Below are 19,578 nucleotides of genomic sequence, written 5' to 3'. Positions count from 1 at the left end.
ATAGCACTTTCAAAACAAAGGAATATGTTTCTCCATGACGTGTGTTGACTTCGGATTAATTCCAATTTTTAGATCTTAATGGTAAGGTCACAGAGTTATTCAGTCCCCCCCCCCAAAAAAAAAAAAACAACTAACAAATTTTGCTTTCTTTTATTCAAACCTTGAATTACTAAAATTCATAGTCTATTAACGGACAACTTCCAAACTTTATTTGAATTTGATTTTGTTTAAAAAAATAGAGTACACATACACATGCAAACATATAAACAAATTTATTTTAATTACGACTTACGCACTTATGGTCAACAAAGGCAAAATTCAAGCTGACGTAGTCTCTGATCATATTTTGACATATAGCAATTTCATGCATTTTAAATTAAAGTAAATGATTCATCATTGATGCATAAACGGATACATATTTTCATAAATTGCTATATTATAAGAAATAATTATAATCTTTATTGTAATGCGTATCCATTTTGAAAACTGTGATGACATGGAGCCATTTTATGAAAGCCATCAACAAAGGAGAGAGAGAGAGAGAGAGAGAGAGAGATTTTAAATTTATTCCATTATTCTAACATCTGGGGAATATGGATTCATTACCCTTCGATGAATGAAGCGAAAAATAAAATCGTATCGGCATATTCAATAGTTTATGTACTTCAGATTTGTTCTTAATTTATGTCTCTCAGTTACATGTTATTGCCACTTTTATTCTTCTTAAGTCAGCTCTTGTATTTGTCAGTTTCGCTTGCCTGACGTATGCAGACCGCAAAGCTCTGCTCCAATAGAATCCACTCTGTAGCTGCATTGAGTTAGGTATATAGTAGCGTGTTCGATAAACAGCTAACTATGCTACAAAAGACGCCCTCTCTTCAGGTAAATGTATCCTATAAACGAAAGCAAGCTGCAGGCAACCAGGGGTTTGAACTTCAAACATCGCAGTCCGAGAAAGTGAAGTAGCAGTTATTTGAAGCGTGGAAGATATTTATATGGGAACACAGATGAGGCAAGGATTTTATATGAAGATTGATGTACGTTACTAACTTATTATAACAACTTTTGATACAGATATTTTATCCGAGTTAACTGAAGTTTCATGTGAATAAAATTCATGTCTTTGAAGATTTGCCGACATATGATTTAAATACCGAACGTGTATCAGTATTTCAGCAAAGAAAATATTAGGCTAAGAGATCTGGCATACTGAACTGCATAAGAAATCGGAAGGAATGTGTTTGGTTTGATTGGACATTCCTGGAAAAACGGAACGGAAAGGCGACAAGCAATGAATCTGATAATTCCCAAAAGTGTGGCAAGCCTAAATATAAGAGACACATCAGGAATAAATTCTACTAGTTTCTTAGCAATCACGGAGCACAATATCTCGTATGAACTTTCAACGGAAACTTTTGCATGGTCCAAAGATTACAGACATGTTCATGAAATGAATTACAGCTCGGAAAACAGTAGTATTCCCTACCCCGACTACTTTTATTACATAAGTTCAATGGAATACCCTTTGGATATCTACAAGGACGTACCGTTGTGGGAGTTTGTATTGAAGATTGTTCTCTATTCCATCATCATCGTGGCCTCCTTGGTTGGCAATTTTTTGGTAATTGTAGTGGTACTGAAGAACAAGCGAATGCAGACGGCAACCAACTTCTATATTGTCAACTTGGCTGTGGCCGATATTTTGGTGACTGTTGCCTGTACCTGGGTCCAGTTGGTCAATGACTTGACCAATGCATGGATCTTAGGAACTTTTTTCTGCAAGTTCAACAGTTTTGCCCAAGGTAAGAAATCAATCTTATTTTGAATTATTTAACAGTTTGAAAATGTTCATTTCTTAACTTTGTAAGTGATGATATAACGATTATGTATGTCAACATAATGGTGTTTCTTTATATGCAATGCATCATGTATTTTAAAACGTATCCTCCCTTAAGTAAAGATTTATAAAATTTGAGAAATTGTTTAAACTCCAAGAGAACATGTTAGTCAAGCGGTTTTATTTTTTATTTTTATAAAATGACTTACATTTAGAGATGATAATACGAAGATGTGACTTAGTTTGTAAACAAAAATCATACCTATGTATTGTTCCTGGAAAGCATCATCTATATCTTCGTCTATCAAACTGCACCAAAGTACAGCTTCTTTGTTAAAAGAGTCAGCTCTAATTACAAAGAGCAACTTCATTTCGTTCTATTTTGTCGTAGTAATGAATTAGTCGTTGTAAGTGCAGTCCCTCTGAGACAATGATTCGTCAGCCTTGTCAAGTCAATATATATATATATATATATATATATATATATATATATATATATATATATATATATATATATATATATATATATATATAAAACAATGCCTATTTACCATGTAGATACATTTATAGACTTATAGGTCAATTTGTTTATAAATAAAATGAGAACTTATTATTCTCTGATATCATATTTCTGCTTCAGTCATAAGAATAATAATGGCAAGGAACGTCAATATATATATATATATATATATATATATATATATATATATAGAGAGAGAGAGAGAGAGAGAGAGAGAGAGAGAGAGAGAGAGAGAGCGGCGAAGCTACAAAACAGTTCCATGAATGACCAGAAGTGAGTAAACACAATATATTATATGCATGTTTGCTACCAGGAAATGGTTGTCGGAGTCGGAAGCTGAACATTTCCTTATTAAGATCAAATATACCATTGAACACGTATGTGCTCATTCAATTTTTGCTGAAACAGGAATCTTCTGTTGTTATAAACGTCCTTGTCAGGAGAGTTAATTGTACATATCGATGTGAATACACTAACAAGCGTACTTTAAAATTAACTCTGCCTATTTGCATCACTTTCTTTGCTTGAGTTTACCTAAAACGTTCTGCCACGGTGGTTTGCCTGCCGGACTCCCAACCGAAAGGGAATCTTATAATCGGGTCAACCCAGACTGACTACTGTGGTGTGTCCTTGTGCAAGGCACGTGACTCCAACTGCCTGGGTACTAAATAACATGCTAATGTTGCTGTACTGTAAAACACAAACTGAAACCAAACTCAAATTCTAATCTTTAATATAAACCGGATTATCACAAATCAATATGCTTTCGGATCCTGAGGGACAGATCATGCAAGATCTATCAGGTGTAGATAGAACTCCAACCACTTATGACTTACAAAACGTCTTATTTTTGTTCTTGGTGTTGTCGTTGTTGTCGTTGTTGTTGTTTGGTATCATTAGCGAATTACAGCGAGTATTTTTCTCCCTAAAAAAGAATTGAGTTTTCCTTACTTACTATTTGTATTTCATTACATGTTCGATTATATTCTCTATCAACTAGTTCCTAGTTATATGGGATTTGATTTTCTTTTTAAAATTTCTTTTAATATTTTAAGTTTTATTAATTTTCCTTTGCTATGACATGTTTTGAAGACCGAATGTCAGTATCAGTGATCTCATACTTTTTTTGAAGATCATATGTATACGATGCAGACGCGAGTTAAAGTCGCCATGACATATTTTCTTGCGAAGGTGTTTTATGTCAACATGGGGGACGGTTGGGAGCAAGGGTTCGAAGGTGTTTCATGTCAACATCAGGGACGGTTGGGAGCAAGGGTTCGAAGGTGTTTTATGTCAACATCAGGGACGGTTGGGAGCAAGGGTTCGAAGGTATCCAGACCCTTTCCCCCGCTAAAAATAATACGTACACACGCAAACGTACATTCATTTGTCACTTGAAATCTGACCATCGTATTATTCTTGCGCACGCTTGCTCAGTATAATGCACACTTTGAATAAATAGACACGGACTTTTGCTTTGCTGACTTTCAAGGAAAGTCATAGCGCTTTTGCAATTATGGAAACTCCTTCCCCCACAGACACACACACAACACTTGACCTAACAAAAACGTTGGTTTTAACTTTTTCACTAACTTACGACGATGTAAATTTTTGAAGTTGCTCTTTATATGGATGACACTGAATTACTATACTAGCAGCCGACAGTGAATCAAAGTCATGAGGTTCCACTTGATTGTGGTGCGAAACGAACTTGCATGTCAGGAGTGTCAAGATATTCTATATCATAAACTATGCCTCGTCGCTATTCTAAATTCATTGAGGTCTTTGTTACTAACTGTATGAGTATAAGAAAATAAAGCAATATGTTTTATATCCGTAACAATAAGTTGCTTGAAATGCGTATATCGATCAAAACTATAGACACGCCTATCGATTAAAACTATCGATTCATATCATTCGACTCAAGCTTGCCAGTACTGATCGAATTTAAGCCACCTTTCAGTGCCCGGGTAGGACTTGGTTCCGCGCGTCGTCGGTGTACTGTTAGCATTTCTTCCTGGCAATGCACAGCTATTTTCCTATTATATGGTTAACCGTTGTAATTATTGACTCAAGAAATGTAATCTCATTGGTCCAGTTGGCTGCTCCCTCCCCGCAGAGCCACTGATCGCTGATCATATCGCAAATTATCAAATTACAACTTTTATACTAATAGGTTTAACAAATATGCACAGCCACAGGCTGACCTCTATTTACGGCTCAATGTTTCGATTTAAGGGTGGTGATGATGGTGGTCTATTGTTAGTGTCTCTTATACGGAATTTATAGAATTATGAATATACTTATACTGTGCTAGTACTTGCTATAACAGTCATCATCGAACTAGTCAAAGGCCGTGCACGTATCCTATTTGAAATAAGCGTTTAATAGATTCATTACAATTGTAGTTAAATTAACAAACATGCTGACATAGAATTAAACGAGTTTGAAGAATAATCACTGATCTATGATAACTGCAGATAAAACAATTTATCAATATAGTATACAATGATGTAATATGATTATATATATATATATATATATATATATATATATATATATATATATATATATATATATATATATATATATATATATATATATATATCATACGTTAATACCAGATATATTTTATCGTGTGCTATTTTTTTAATTTAGTCTTTAGCACCACAAGATGAAATGAATACGGTATTAACGTAGGAAAATAAAATTTATTTTTATTATAAACCAAACTTGCTGCAGAATCTAAGTTTACAAGATAAAACTCACACTTCAGCAAAATATCCTCTCTCCATCCCCTTAAATATTTGACCTCCTTCTTAGCCTGAGCATATAAGTTATACGTGGCTTAAGACAGTGGTAGGATTTTGGTTGACCTAATCTAAAGCAGTAAATCACATTTTTTGCCATTTAAAAAAAGGTTTGACCCTATCTGAAGACAATGCAGTTCAGATTAAGCAATGCATGGCAGTGGGTTTGTCGTTGTCAAGGAAGTAAGGGGAAATAACCTCAGAGAGACGCAAACGGCGCCTGGTCATATTTCTTTATCAAAGATTAATTTCCATGCATGAAATGCAAGGCAGTTTTTATTTATTTGTTCTAGCTCACAAAGTGTTTGCTTTTGTTGTTGCAGACGTTTTGTAGACACACACAGTAAACCGTCGCATGGCATGCTCGGAAATCTTATATTTTCACATATGAAAATATAGAATGAAAAAAATATTAAAATTATTTCGCCGATAAGACTCTCGTCAAATTTCCTATATAAATGTCCTGTTTTTAATGGTCACATGCCTTAAGTAGTCGACGGTCAGGTGTTTCCTAACCAGTCAGTGGTTCCCTTGCCTTAAGCGGTCACTTGAGTGAATCAGCACTGACCACTCCAAGTATGCAAATTAAAAACTTTTGTTTGATGAGCACGGCTTGTTTAGGTCAAGTCATCTTGTGTGAATCGATGTTTAAGCGTTTCATCTCTAAATTGTACTTACCGTACTCTTTTCACACTGTCAATCAAACTTAAAGGTGTCAGTATGTCAGCTTCGAAAGCATGACGGCTTTTATCCTTACAGAAAACGATCGAAGCAATTCGTTACTATATGGTTGGAAAAGTAGTGCAGAGATGGAAATCGTCGTTTGTGCCATTGTGAAAGCTACCTTCGTCTACCTGATTATGAATTAAAGCTATCTGTAAAGAAAAATGTGTTCGTCTTTGAGAAAAGATACGAGTTACATCCCTTTTCTTTACGGTAATGGGTCATTCAATATTCATAACGTGTGAGGCAGGTGAGGTTTTGGTTTATGGGTCACAACGAATAGCTATATACGGCTTGTTTTGATTTTTTGTCCATCACAGGCTTCTCAGATAAGTCGACTGTCTTTTGATCTTGGTGAATTGTGCAACTGACGAATCAATTTTTTTAAAATAAAAATTTGTATATACTGAACAAACTAAGATTGTCGTCAAGTTTAAGACAGCGAAGATTTCCTTTCTAGGATGAATTAAACTACTGTAGGTTTGTATTGAACATAAATTTGGGAGAGAACAACACATACCAGTAATTATGATTTTGTTCTACAGTGCGCATAAAACAATCTTGATACTAATAATAATAATAATAATAATAACAATAGCGATATTCGGTGTATGACATTTCTTTAAAAATCAATTTTAAAACGTAAACTTGTTTTCAAAGGTGTCCCTTGTACAACGCAATGGCCAGTTTTGCTTTTTCTCGAAAGACCGCTTTTGACTGGTTTGACGAATTTCCCAAGCGGAACAAATGCATGAAATTTTATCGATTTCCGATATTTCATTGCATCGAAAATTTAAACAATTGTAAAAAAAAAAAAAAAATGACCATATTCCACCACCTTAAAATGAGTTTACTGAACCGTGCCAATGAACGTGAGCCTTGCAACCAAAGCATTGATTCCTGCCAATTAGGCATGGAAGTCAAGCTATTGGGGGAGCGTTGGTAATAGTAACCGACCGTTCCGATTTACAGTCACAACCACTTCTGGTGCGCAAATAACCCTGAAGGAAAACATCGAGAACAAAATGTATCTTTGTTGTTCGCTTAGCAGAGCATCGGTTCCACCAACCTCCAATCCGAATATACTGCAATCTGTATTTAAAGTCGGTGCTCCTGTCCGTATTCCATTAGACCGTTCATGTCGTTACGTCACATAATATATTAATAAACATATGTGGAGGGCGTGATTAAACTGCAGGGAAATCTAACGAACGTTATCGGATAATGGTTGGTCAAAATCGAATGTGAAGTTTTAAAAACAATTTACTTTGTTCGCCTTTTTTCATTTTCCTTGGACTATTATCGCGTTGATTTTCATGGATTTCTCTCTCGAAAGTTCTTTTTTTCTGCGCAAAGTCTGACACACGAGCAATTCATAGCGACGTAATGGAATTCAGTAGTAAGCCACACAATAAATAGCATAACAGAATAACGCTATCACACCAAATCCAAGTCGACACGATAGCAAGCTGTCTAGCACCCCATTGAAGGAAACCATAGTTTCATCCAGAACAGCATAGTCAGCAAATTGGTTATGCACACATCTCGCGCTGTGAAAAGTAGTAACAGACGATTTCAGTCTTTAGTCCCATATTGAAGGCAAGTTAGTTAACCCCGAAGCAAGGACAGGATTTCTAAAGGAAAAAGAAAAAGAACACGTGGCCTGTCATATGTAAGTGATAACACAACTTGGACACAATACTTCGCAGCAGTCTATACAGCCAAGTGCACGACGAATTACACGCTCACAAGGTAACAGGCACTCGTTTAAATATTTATAACACTTGGCATTTAACTCCTCCCTGGAACATGGACTGGTGAATGTTAAGATTTGCAGACAGAAAAATTTTAACATTTTTGTTTGCTGAAAACAGATATCAAACAAGTTCATATTAATTCGGTTGGCATTGTTTTATGCATAAACAATTCACGTGTCTTCCAATGCCTTTGTGTTTCTACATGGATACAAATGCATGGTAAGAGATTAACATAGAATGCTGGCATTTTTATTGGTCTCTGTTATGCTATACCAGACGAAAGCAGTCGTCAGTCAATGACTGAAGCGAATAATTTGACAGACTTGTTAATTCGATAGTTGAGATCGATTGTAATCATTTATCTAGTGATTTTGAACACTCGTACCTCGACTAAAGCGGATTACGTTACAGACGATAGCGCTCTCCATGCCTTTGTTACTGTGTGAAACAACGTTGCACAGCTATTTAGAAGGTCACTGTCACGTGATTGATAACGGTACCATATTCTTAGGGTTATCTAAACAGGTTTTCGTATAAAGAATGGGCGTAATCAAAATGTAGGCAGTAGACATGTATACATTATTTGTCAAGGAAGCCCAAGTTTAGTTGTTTATCTTTTAAAATCTCTGAATATACAAAGTGTTTTTTATGTATATGAACCAATATTTTGTCTAATGATTCTCTAATTTCTTTTTCTTTTTATGTTGGTTATTTAGAGAATAGCGATGTTGATAGCAATAATAATGATAAGTATAACTATGATAGTGTTTATAAATAAAAATACACCTAAAAAATGAATTTTGTTTCTATTACATTGAACGCTTTACTTGTGAATATGAATGTCTTTCAAGAAAATGTAAGAAGTTATGTAATGACGTTAATAGCTGTATTAATAGTTTTAATCATATTATTGTTGATTCTCTCCCTATATATATATATATATATATATATATATATATATATATATATATATATATATATATATATATATATATATATATATATATATATATATATGAGCTCAACCAGGTATTACGTATATTATGAGTACAATGGATAAAATAAACACTTTTCTGCTTGTTACACGGTTTGATGACAGAAATTTATCACATGGAGAGCTTTATCTTGTCTTTCTTGACTTTACTAAGACATTTCATTATAATGTAAGGAAACATTTGCTGTTTAACTTAATACATTCGAACTGAGCGGTAAACCTTTGAACGTAACAAGGTCATCTCGCGTGAAATATTGTAATCAACTTAGTGGTGCTAATTGATATATGACAGGTGTAAGACAGGATCAATATCTGTCTTTACACTAAACGTCATCGAAAAAGAATTTAGGTATACTGGTCTCAGTAACTTCGATGCAGATTTATTCAAAATTGTATTTTACTATTTGCGGAATATGTTGGGGGTTTTGCGGAATCCCCCCAGAAATGCTATTTGTTTGAGACAGGTACCAGTCTGATATGCTTTCTAAGTTTCAAGCAGTTACAAACTGCGTCACTTGTGGGCACGTGGTAACATACTAGTAAAATTGAAATACTTGATTCTCTGTGTCTGTGTGCGTGTAAATATGTGCATGCATATTGAATGACACCAATATAATCTAGGAAACCAGTCCTAATTCATTCCAAGCACGAAGTACCCGCACCTTTCGCCTTGTTTTTATGTATCAGTGCCAAATCCCACTCGTCCATGCGATAATACACACAGCAGCCCCCCCCCCAAAACAAAACAAAGAACAAGAGGAAACAGGGTCGAAGATAAGTATTTGAGGTGCATGAGAATGTAGTCTTTTTAAAACCGATATTTTATACTCATCTATGTGCGAAAAACCACCGTATGTCATTACAAAAGGCAAAGTAAATGTATGAAATCCTAATGCTAAATCAACCATAATACAAAAAAGAGAGGAAAGCGCTTATCCAAGCATCCCTAAGTATATCCTGGCAAACGTAATTTTATGAAAGAAATTTATATAGACGGAAACAAATATAATAAAATGTCAGAAATTCATACTTCGTTTTAAGTATAAAAATATTTCGTCCCAAGAGGAAAGGCAATTATTTCCTTCCTCTTATGCATCAGATACATAAGCTGCTCGGTCTTGTCCTCACCCCTACCCACCCACCCAGACAGGATAAAATAAGGTCGATATAAAAAGAAATCGATTTGCACACATGTACATGTATATCATCCTCTGAACTTATATCTAGAATTGCAATGAATGTTCAAGAAATTATAACCATAAATTTACGCATATATACCAAAGAAAGCTGAAAGCGCATCCCGTATTGTCAGCTAAAACTAGCATATGCAAACAGGTCATTTCGGACGGGATACGATATTCATATAGAAGTTCTAGTAATAAAAAGTCCTAATCAAACTGAGTTCGAATCCCGATGAAATCCAAAATGGAAGGGGATGACGTATGCTGTGATCAGCGTCATACTGATGTGTCAACAGTTCTTTGTTGAATCACAGAAAATACTATTCCAATGTTTGAATTCTGTGTAAATTTCGATAACTGTCCTTGTCCAAGAATTAATTTAGAGCACAAGTATTTCCAGGGAAAAATAATATCCTGGAATCCAAATAATTTGAAGAAAAACAAAATAATTAGCCCAAAAACTGGTCACAACATAAAACACATTAACTTATCAAGTGTTAAGGCAAGTAATGGCTATTCTTTCTCAAAACATCAATAATAAATCTAGCAACAACGCAAAACAGATGCCCGGATGTAGGTTAATCCTCTGGAAAAGCTAGATTTTGTAACATTTGCTACATGTTATTTGTCACGTACTCCAAGTATGGCCTCGATGTTACTTTACTCTGGGAAAGAATAAAATAAATAAAAAAGATGTTTACTTCAACTATTACTGGTTCTGAATCAAGGCCAGGAACTAGATCAGCATTATATACAAAGCTTCTATTATTAGCTGTTTACCAAAAAACAATCAAGTCAAAAAGAACTAAACTGAATTTCTAGACACTGTCAGGTCCAGTAAATAAAGTTACATTACAATAGATCATTTTTGAAAACTAACAAACAATTAAATTAAATTAAATCAAATATAAATTAAATCAAATATACATAACAATATGGATGGAATGAGTACTATTTTGTGTGTCACTCAGTGCAATGTCTCAGTTTTAGTCCACCGAGAACAACATTTCGCTTGAACAGTTTGCTCGACAGGCACTGGGAGTTACCGAACTTTTTTTTATCGCAGAGTCGATAATGGGTCTTTAATCACTCACCACGTGATGTGTGTTGGACGCTTATCGTCAACGCTATTATGCGCCTTTTGTAAAGATTGACCGAAACATGTTTATTACAATATTGAGGGAAATGTATCCTTCATACTTTAATGAGATGATTTGCATTGGCATTGATTCGTTGGCATTTCGTCAATAATTGTTCCATGTAAGTTTCACCAAAAGCACTAAATGCTCCCAAATAGGAAGCTGAATGTAATGATCGAGTTATTAGTTTCGTCATAATTCGATGAATATACCAAATCTATTTATAAACATCACCTATAAAAAAAATCCCAGGAACTCTTTGCCACATTAAATGAAGCTGAAAGGCTTTCACTGATATTAAATAGCTGATTACTTACAGCTTAGACAAATAACAAACTTGTTTCGTCAAGATCGCCTGCCTCAGGAGAACTGTCTTGAGGTTTGATGCAAAACGTTGCCTATATTAGACTGATGTAATGTGCCATAAAACCGACCTTTCTGGAACAGATGAGGCAAAAACTGAAAATGAAACAGCATCACCCTTTTAATGCAGGAACAATACGAATAATTAATATATCGTCGCGTTCCACACAAACCCTTGCATGTGCCGATACCTATGGACGACCGACGAGTATTATCGCTGGGAGAGGCGTAAACATCACGTGATTGAAACGCCCACTGGCAGCATAATGGACGTTCGGGTCTAATGTTAAGATGTATTCCCAAGAATCAGCAAAATTAAATTGAGAAATTCTGTGAAAACGGAGCTGGAGAACTGTTTGGCAGGATGAACGACCAGACCAGGGTAAACCATATGCTTCACCTTCAGAAAGCAGCGGTCAATCTCAGTCAAACCCGCATATTAAAATTACGGTGTTGATCGTCGATGGTATTGTTGCACATCTAGATCATAATAGTAGTTCATACTGCATCATAATTGACAAAATACGACACAGTATTCGAAATAAAATCGATACAGATTTATTTTTAAAAAATGTTGTGTGCTGTGAAATAATGGACTTAGTTTTTAACATAATCGAAAGTAACAAAGTTTTACCAGTGAATTCGATATCAGATGCTTCCTGGTGCAAAATCTGCCTATAAGCCTTTCCATGGGACATTTCTTCCACATTTACCTCCCCTCTGTGAACGAGTCCGCCATTCCGGTTTTGAAAACGAATAGGGATTGATCGTATGCCTGACACGAGAAAAATTCAGTAAAACAGGATATGCCGCAAACATTTACATGTGCCTTTATTGCTGCAAATCAGTTTTATTTCCGCATAAATATTTTAATATATGGTCTTAAACACTAGACTAAATAGTTACCTCAAAATATAAATTAAACAATACACATGAATCAAGACACTTGTGTTCACATTATTAAGGTGCTCGTTTCTGACTAATTATCGCTCAAAACATTTTGGCGATTACTGTACATAGAATTTCAGAGGAGCAAGAGATTAACTTGAAGAAATAAAGTTAAATTTGAACTTTCAGAGTAATACAGAATTTGATAAATTATCTGTGAAAGAAGAAAGAAAAACATTATTGTCCAAATAAAAGGAAATCACCCATTTCATGCATTCGATGATTTCATTGTTTACCTCATTTTTTATATGTAATCACAAATTTTAATATATTGTTACAAATCTATGATCATAAACTAAGTAAAAGATCGAAAACCAACAAGGTTTGTAAAATTCAAGAAATAATGTATTTGTCTAGAATGCAGAGTGAAAGTTTCAAACGAATTCACAGTATTGTAAATTATTAAATTCCAAATAGTCCTAAAGTTTTATCTCAAGTCAAATGTATCAAGTTCCAACTGAATCCCAGTGGTATGCAAAATCAGTTCCAATATAGAATGTGTTGATGCGCATGTAGTCTCGAACGTGGAGTTATTCCAATGACCTGGAGTGCGATGATGTAATAGAAGTCTTTTGATATATCACAATAATATAGTCCAAAAATGTTCTTGTCTGACTTCACTATAATTCCAAATTGATGTTTCTATCCGAGAGTATTAATAGTGACCTTTTTGGTATTTCCAGTTAGGAATATTCTGAATAAATAATTCAACTCAAATAAAAAAGAACACAACTATAAAACTGATTCTGCTTCAAGATATTGAAGCAAGAATAAGTAATTTTTCAAGTAAACAACATTAAATAAAAAACTAAGACACAAACATAGAACCAGAATGAAGGTCAAAAATTCATATCTAGGACATTATAAGTTGTCAGCAAGATAACATCTGTTACTAAAATTATAATAAAGAACGTGGGAAACATCTAGTACACCTCATTTTTCCATGGGGGAATTCAGTGTCCTACACTCAGATTAAGATAAACATGTTTGCCTCCATTGATAATAATATTAATATTTAATTTACATGCTCAGAGAAATATTAGCTGTACATTATTGTCCCAAGTCAGTACACAGAGAACTTGATTTCTGACTAAGGTCAATCACAGATTAAAAATATGCATAACATATGGTGATGAAGAAAGCCAGCAGATAATATAAATTAAGTATACATAACTGTATCATTGAAGTGTCGGCTTATTATTAGGATTTTGAAATATAAGTAGTTTGTGGGAAGAAATAGTTTTCTTTCATACTGTTTATAATTACTTATTCCATAAATGAATTTAATTACAAATGACAGAGTGGATTGTACAGAGGTAATCGAAGTCTTTGAGCCCATTGTTCAACAAAGGATATAGATCAACCTACCAAAAGTACTATGTCAAATGTTCTCTTAGAAAGGGTGCTTCATGAATCTTCATGAATACTTTATGTAGACAGCAACCCTGCTAGATCAGTATATACTCCTAATACTAGACCATTCTCTGCTCCTCCGCCATCAACAAAGACCCTGACTGCAGAATCACCTATCCTGAAGGAGTCAACACCTGAGGACTTTCACGTGACGCACATGTGAAATCATTGACTATCTCAAAAGAGAATTGATCAAAATTTCATCTCAATAGATACCACATGGTTATTGTCCAAGCAGGAGAAAATGATGATGATGATACAGGTCTGGACCTCAATCAATTTGAGATCGAAAGCAAGTCCCTTACCAATTAGTTGATCGTCAAGGCAGATACAGTGGTTGTATCTGGCCTTATTCCAATACGAGATGTGGACATGACGCAATATGATGACATATTGGTAAATATTAGCAGATCGTTATATTTACTGTACCTAACAAACCAAGACACCTTTTTGTTTGGGTCAGCTACCATCCACTTCCTTTCAGTCTGACCTGATTCAGCTGGGATACCTGGGCACAGCAAACCTATATAAAAAATATGCACATTGTTACTCGTGTACTCAGACTAAAATCTACCAACGTAAGACCTACACAACTACACAAGACTAAGACAGGCAATAGAAACGCCAGACCTGCAGTGCAAGCTCGCAATGGATGTGAATGCAACCGAAATGCACAGAGTACATGGCATGGTTGCCGAGACAGACAGGTACATTAGTCTGGATATAATGATAATACAATTACCTCAGTCAACACGTGTATCATGTACTTGATGATATTTGTTCTGAGTGTCTTGCCGTCCAAGTTATATTATTATTTATTATACTGCCTCGGTTTTAATGTCTCTTACTCTAGATAGGAAATAAATAATAAATATATCCTTAATTCTACACCGAATGGAAACATGCACGCTGTACACCTTTTGGCTCGACAAAATAAACGGCTTTTCAGTTTCTTGGTATAACAAATCTGACCAAACCTCAGTGAACCTAGACTTACAATACTAAATGAATCTCTGCTTGCAATAATTGGACTGTGCGAAACGTTTCTTGATTGCATTGTACCTGAATGTGTTATTTCTATTAACAACGTTTCGTCAGAAAGACGAGATCGACGCCAAAACATGGGAGATGGGATAGTCATTTACCATTCAATCAGCGTAACGTACAAGAGAAGAAATGATTTAGAAGCATTCACTCTTGAATCAATATGGATCGAGTTAAGTTGTCTCAGTAGTAAATCTACTGACATCTGCTGTGCTTGCCGACCTCCAAATCCCCTCTAATCATGGACTACTCAGTTTCTCTTTTAGTGATCGCTATCCGCACGTCGTAAGCAACAGCGCGCCAAGAAAAACAATTAACACTCCTATACTCAATATACATGTTTGTAAAATATTTTTCAACATAAATCTCTCTGAATTATCTCAGATTATTAGCTCATTAGCTTTCTGTAATACAGACCCGGATTACTACTTGTCTATCTGGAACCACTGATTTCTTACTTACCTAAATAAACACGCTCCCATACAAACCAATAGAACTAAACAACCAAAACAACCAGAACGATATACTAATAAATCGCTGAGGCGCAATTAAACGTACACGAAATAGCTATAATAAACGTAGAGTTTACCAGTTATCGTTTATGGCAGAAGAATGTCGTATCCCGCATTGTATTACGGTAATCATCCATTTGTAAATACGGCATCGCCTCAAACTGTGATAACAGATCCATCTGGAATCATTGCGATAACTGTCTTCAAGGAAACAAATACTTTCAAAGTCCATGTGAAATTATACGCAGTGGTACTTGTTATGCCATACATGATGTAAATTAACAGATAAAAGCATGCACAGCGGCCCGTATTTTGCTTGAAAAAAGAACTTACACGTACTACTATTTCCTGTAAATGTCTACGGTCATTGAAATTGGCAAAAGTATTCGCAATTTATAAGGGAAATTAAAAAATGACCCATCCATCTGTCGATCCACGTATTTGCTATCTGTTTTTACAAAAAGTACTGAAAAACATTTTTTTTCCACATATCTTAACAAGTATCAACTCCTATATAAATCACTCTCAGGTTTCCGACAGAAATATTCTTGTCAAATTGCATTGACGAACCCTTTGGACCAGTGACTACTAGCGATCGAATCCGACAAACTTTCTGGTACAATCTTCATTGAGTTTAAAAAGGAATTTGATTTGGTTGACCAATATGTGTTCATTCAAAAAGTATCAGCATACAAGTTGTCTTCAAGCTCAGCTACTTTGTTCACGTCATATCTCACTAACAGACCCCATATTGTTTGTAGGCGTTAATTATTCTTCCGATTCATGTCATATTTTAAATGTTGTTCGTCAAGGATCTATACTATAGACTCTTCTTTTTATACTGTTTACCAATGACGTAGGCTTGTATCCATTGCACCCTACCACAGATCTTTTCGCTGACGTCTCTAGACTGCATTCATCTGGTAAGTCTCTTGCCTCCATTGAAATTAAACTTCTACTCGACCTCAACAATATACAAGTTTAGTGTCAACTCGACACAATGCATATGAATGCTTCTAAAACGAAACGTATGACAATCGCAACAAGGCAGCGACTATTTACTAACATGGATTTAAATCTAACTAAAATGGCTTGGATATGTCAAGTTTAAAAAGAAAAAATGTCTTGGTAATTACATTGATCAACATCTAAGCTGAAATACACATATTGATTACATGTGTGTAATGGTTGTCAAAAGGAAAACTCTCTTAAAAGTACTGTCGAAATTTCGAACTGCCCAGTCACTTTAACTTTATTTTTTGGATATAAAATACCACTGATAGACTACTGCTGTACGATATGGGGAAACGTATCCAATTATAATCTATCCGGAACTGGCAAACTCCAGAAATTGGCCGCCAGAATAATTCTGAAACTTCCTATTAGGACTCCCTTTGAAAGTTCTGTTTTCAAGTCTATTCAGAAACGTATTGTGTATTTTAAAGGAATCATGACATATACGTCTTTAAATGACCTTTCTCCAGATTATATATCTAGCCTAACTGAACGAAGACCATCACATCATCCGATCTACAACTAAAAAAGAACTCTTGAACCCGTTTTCGAAAACTAATGTTTTTAAAAGTTCTTTTACTGCATCAGCCCCTACCTTTAGCAATTCCTTACTCCTGAGGATAAGTAATTCAAATTCGCTTGCTTTGTTTGAAACCTCACTAAAGAAATTTCTTTAATGACCAGCTGGAATGATATAATAAAAGAGAGGAGCAAACAAATTTTTTTGTGCCTATAATTCTACTTTACAATCATCATAATACATTATTCACGGAGTTATCAAATAAGTCATATAAATATCCTGCACATTTTGGCTAAATACTCACCCTGTGAAAAATAAGTTATCACTACAAGCAAGAGAACTGGTAATTGTCCACTCTGATAGAATTTTAAATGGTTCCTTAAGCCTGTTGCCTCATAGAAAATAGACTACTTCTAATATACGATTGAATGCCACTTAGCACCACTCAGCAGAAATACTATAATTACACGCATGTTTATCATCAGAGACGCTTATTACACGAGAAAATAACCTGTTCATCCGTCGCTTTTATCTTTATTTTGGAAACACCTGTGTTAACTGGCCTTTGTTCGTCGCCAAGGGTCGTCTATCCACTTTACATCGAGCCTTGGCGTGAGTAGCTTGCCAAAAACAGAGTGTGTCGGCATGGAAAGAAACTTATCCAATCAGATTGCTCGTTAAAGTTACGTAGGAAGTTAGCTGGGAATAATCACAGCACCATATGTAGACCATGACACATATCAAATGTACATTTTTACTATTTGAACCTTTTTCTTCCGTGCGAATAAAGGCTACAGGATATAACGAAGTCACCATATTATGCAAGTCAATGACTAGTCACTTTAAATTGTTTGCTAAGGTCAGTAACTCTTCATCCGCAAGAGGGCACTTGTTCAAAACACTGTTTTGGCTAGCTGACTATTCTTAGGACCTATGTGGTACAAAGTGGATAGAGGTCCGTTAGCTAGTGAAGATATAGTTCACCCATGATTTGTAGCTGGTTTGTGATAGTAAAAGAACTGATGTCAGTGATAACACTAAACAATTTTTTCAGAGCTTGAGTCGGACGCGTTTCTGATCATTTACAGACAAGATAGACACACTTTTGAGATATAGGTAGTAGTTCTCTCTGTCGTAACCTTTATTTTCGTATGAAAATATTCAATGCCAGTTCATAGCTGTCCCTACGAATTTGTGAAGGTGCAGTGAATCATATGCACAACAACTGGAGCAGTCACCGTCATTTCTGTGAAATCAGACGACACATGAATGTATAAGAGAGTATGATTTCCGTTTTTTTAATATAAAAGAAAACAAACCAAGCAACGCAAATTTCTTCCGCACCAACAAGGTAATAAGGAGCTTTCAAGCTGTGTTCTGAATGTGGTGACTTCAGTAACAGATTATTTAAATATATTCAAAACTGACAATAAATTTAGAATCTTTTTAATATCATTTTCAGGGTTCCCACGCTACCGATAAATCGAGAAAACGTCGGGAGAAATGATAATTTTTATCCCGACCGTGAAAAGTCCCTGAATTTTTCAAATAAAGTCGGGAAAAACCCGGGAGTTTTCCTCCACAACTTGACGCCCGAAACAATTAGGTAACTGAGTCGTAACTGAACTGACCGTGAGTTAAATTTATCGAGTTCTAACCAGAATATCAGGAGGTTGCAGTATGGATCATTTGGGTGCTTGCCATAAATAAATTTGTTGAGACAATCCAAACCGCTCAGTGGATTAGATTCGTCTGATAGACTTTTTGTTTCCCAGACAGTTCGATATCCATATATTGTTTTATATGGAAGGTATGAAAACCAGTCTAGCATCACAAGAGGCCAACATGGTGGTGTTAAGGCATAGTGGATGGGCTAGCAAACTTAAACGTTGTTAAATCGAGTTAAACCTGCATGAAATTGATATGAAAATTATTTATTTTCTCAGAAATTGCGAGTATTAAAATCGCTTTGTCTTTAATCTGCTAAAAGACGATAAAACTAATGCGTTGATGAAATTTGAGCTGGTACTAGCGATTTCGATTGCTAGTCGCACGAGCACACATAATCTCACAACCGTCATTTTCAAATGTTGTAGAAAAAGTTAAATCAAAGTTGTATGTTGGTTGTAATAAAAATACAAAAACGAAAGAGCACACAATTCTCTATATTTATTCCGAGACCAACTTCTCGAGTTTTGTTGTATCACGTGACTACCACGATGACATTTGCTCTCTCGCGCAGGGAACATACGAAACTCGGAACCAGACTACTCTGCTTAATGAACCAGACTGGCCAAGTTCCTTGCAGTTGTTCTCGAAATAAATATTTTGAGAATTATGTATTCCTTCTGTTTTTAAAAATGAGTTGTTGATATCGCGTGACTATTGGACTTCAGATGTCATTGTTTGAGAGTTATGAAGTCATGTGACTATTAACGCAAATGGCGAGTACCGGGTCAGGATTCATCTTTGCCGAGTTTCGTCTAGTCTGTCAGCGGATTAAAAACATAACTATTACAATACTTGCCATTTTTGACAAACAAACAAAAATTCCTATCGATTTCATGCAGGTATAAGTCAATATAACATAGTTAAAATTTGCTAGGCCACCTGGTAAGCTATCTTACGGTGGCGGCAGATTCCAATTTTTTTTTTCTTATGTAATTGCTCCGAACCCACACCCCATCCTAAATGTCCAATTGTGAAAAATGGGGTTAGAATATTCGGAGGAAACCCGGATTAGAAAAATTTCGAATCTTTGAGCTGAACTTTGGTGCGAATCTATTACAGTGACATGTAGCTT

The 19,578-nt window shown here is 35.2% G+C and overlaps 1 protein-coding gene across 2 annotated transcripts in view; it reads left to right on the top strand.

Moving 5' to 3' along the window:
- The first annotated feature begins 877 nt into the window (after positions 1–877).
- The window catches only part of LOC149803197 (QRFP-like peptide receptor), a 71,462-nt gene continuing 52,761 nt past the window's right edge, over positions 878–19,578 (top strand). For both annotated transcript variants that reach the window (XM_089951353.1, XM_089951352.1), the window contains exon 1: positions 878–1,802. In XM_089951353.1, the coding sequence (XP_089807479.1) occupies positions 1,292–1,802 (511 nt within the window). In that variant the 5' untranslated portion in view covers positions 878–1,291. The remainder of the gene's footprint in view (positions 1,803–19,578) is intronic.

This window comes from Sinohyriopsis cumingii, chromosome 3 (genome assembly GCF_028554795.1).
Source record: "Sinohyriopsis cumingii isolate HCF-2022 chromosome 3, ASM2855479v2, whole genome shotgun sequence".
Taxonomy (NCBI): Eukaryota; Metazoa; Mollusca; class Bivalvia; order Unionida; family Unionidae; genus Sinohyriopsis; species Sinohyriopsis cumingii.
The sequence above is the reverse complement of the archived record's forward strand: the minus strand, read 5'-3'. Positions and strand labels throughout refer to the sequence as shown.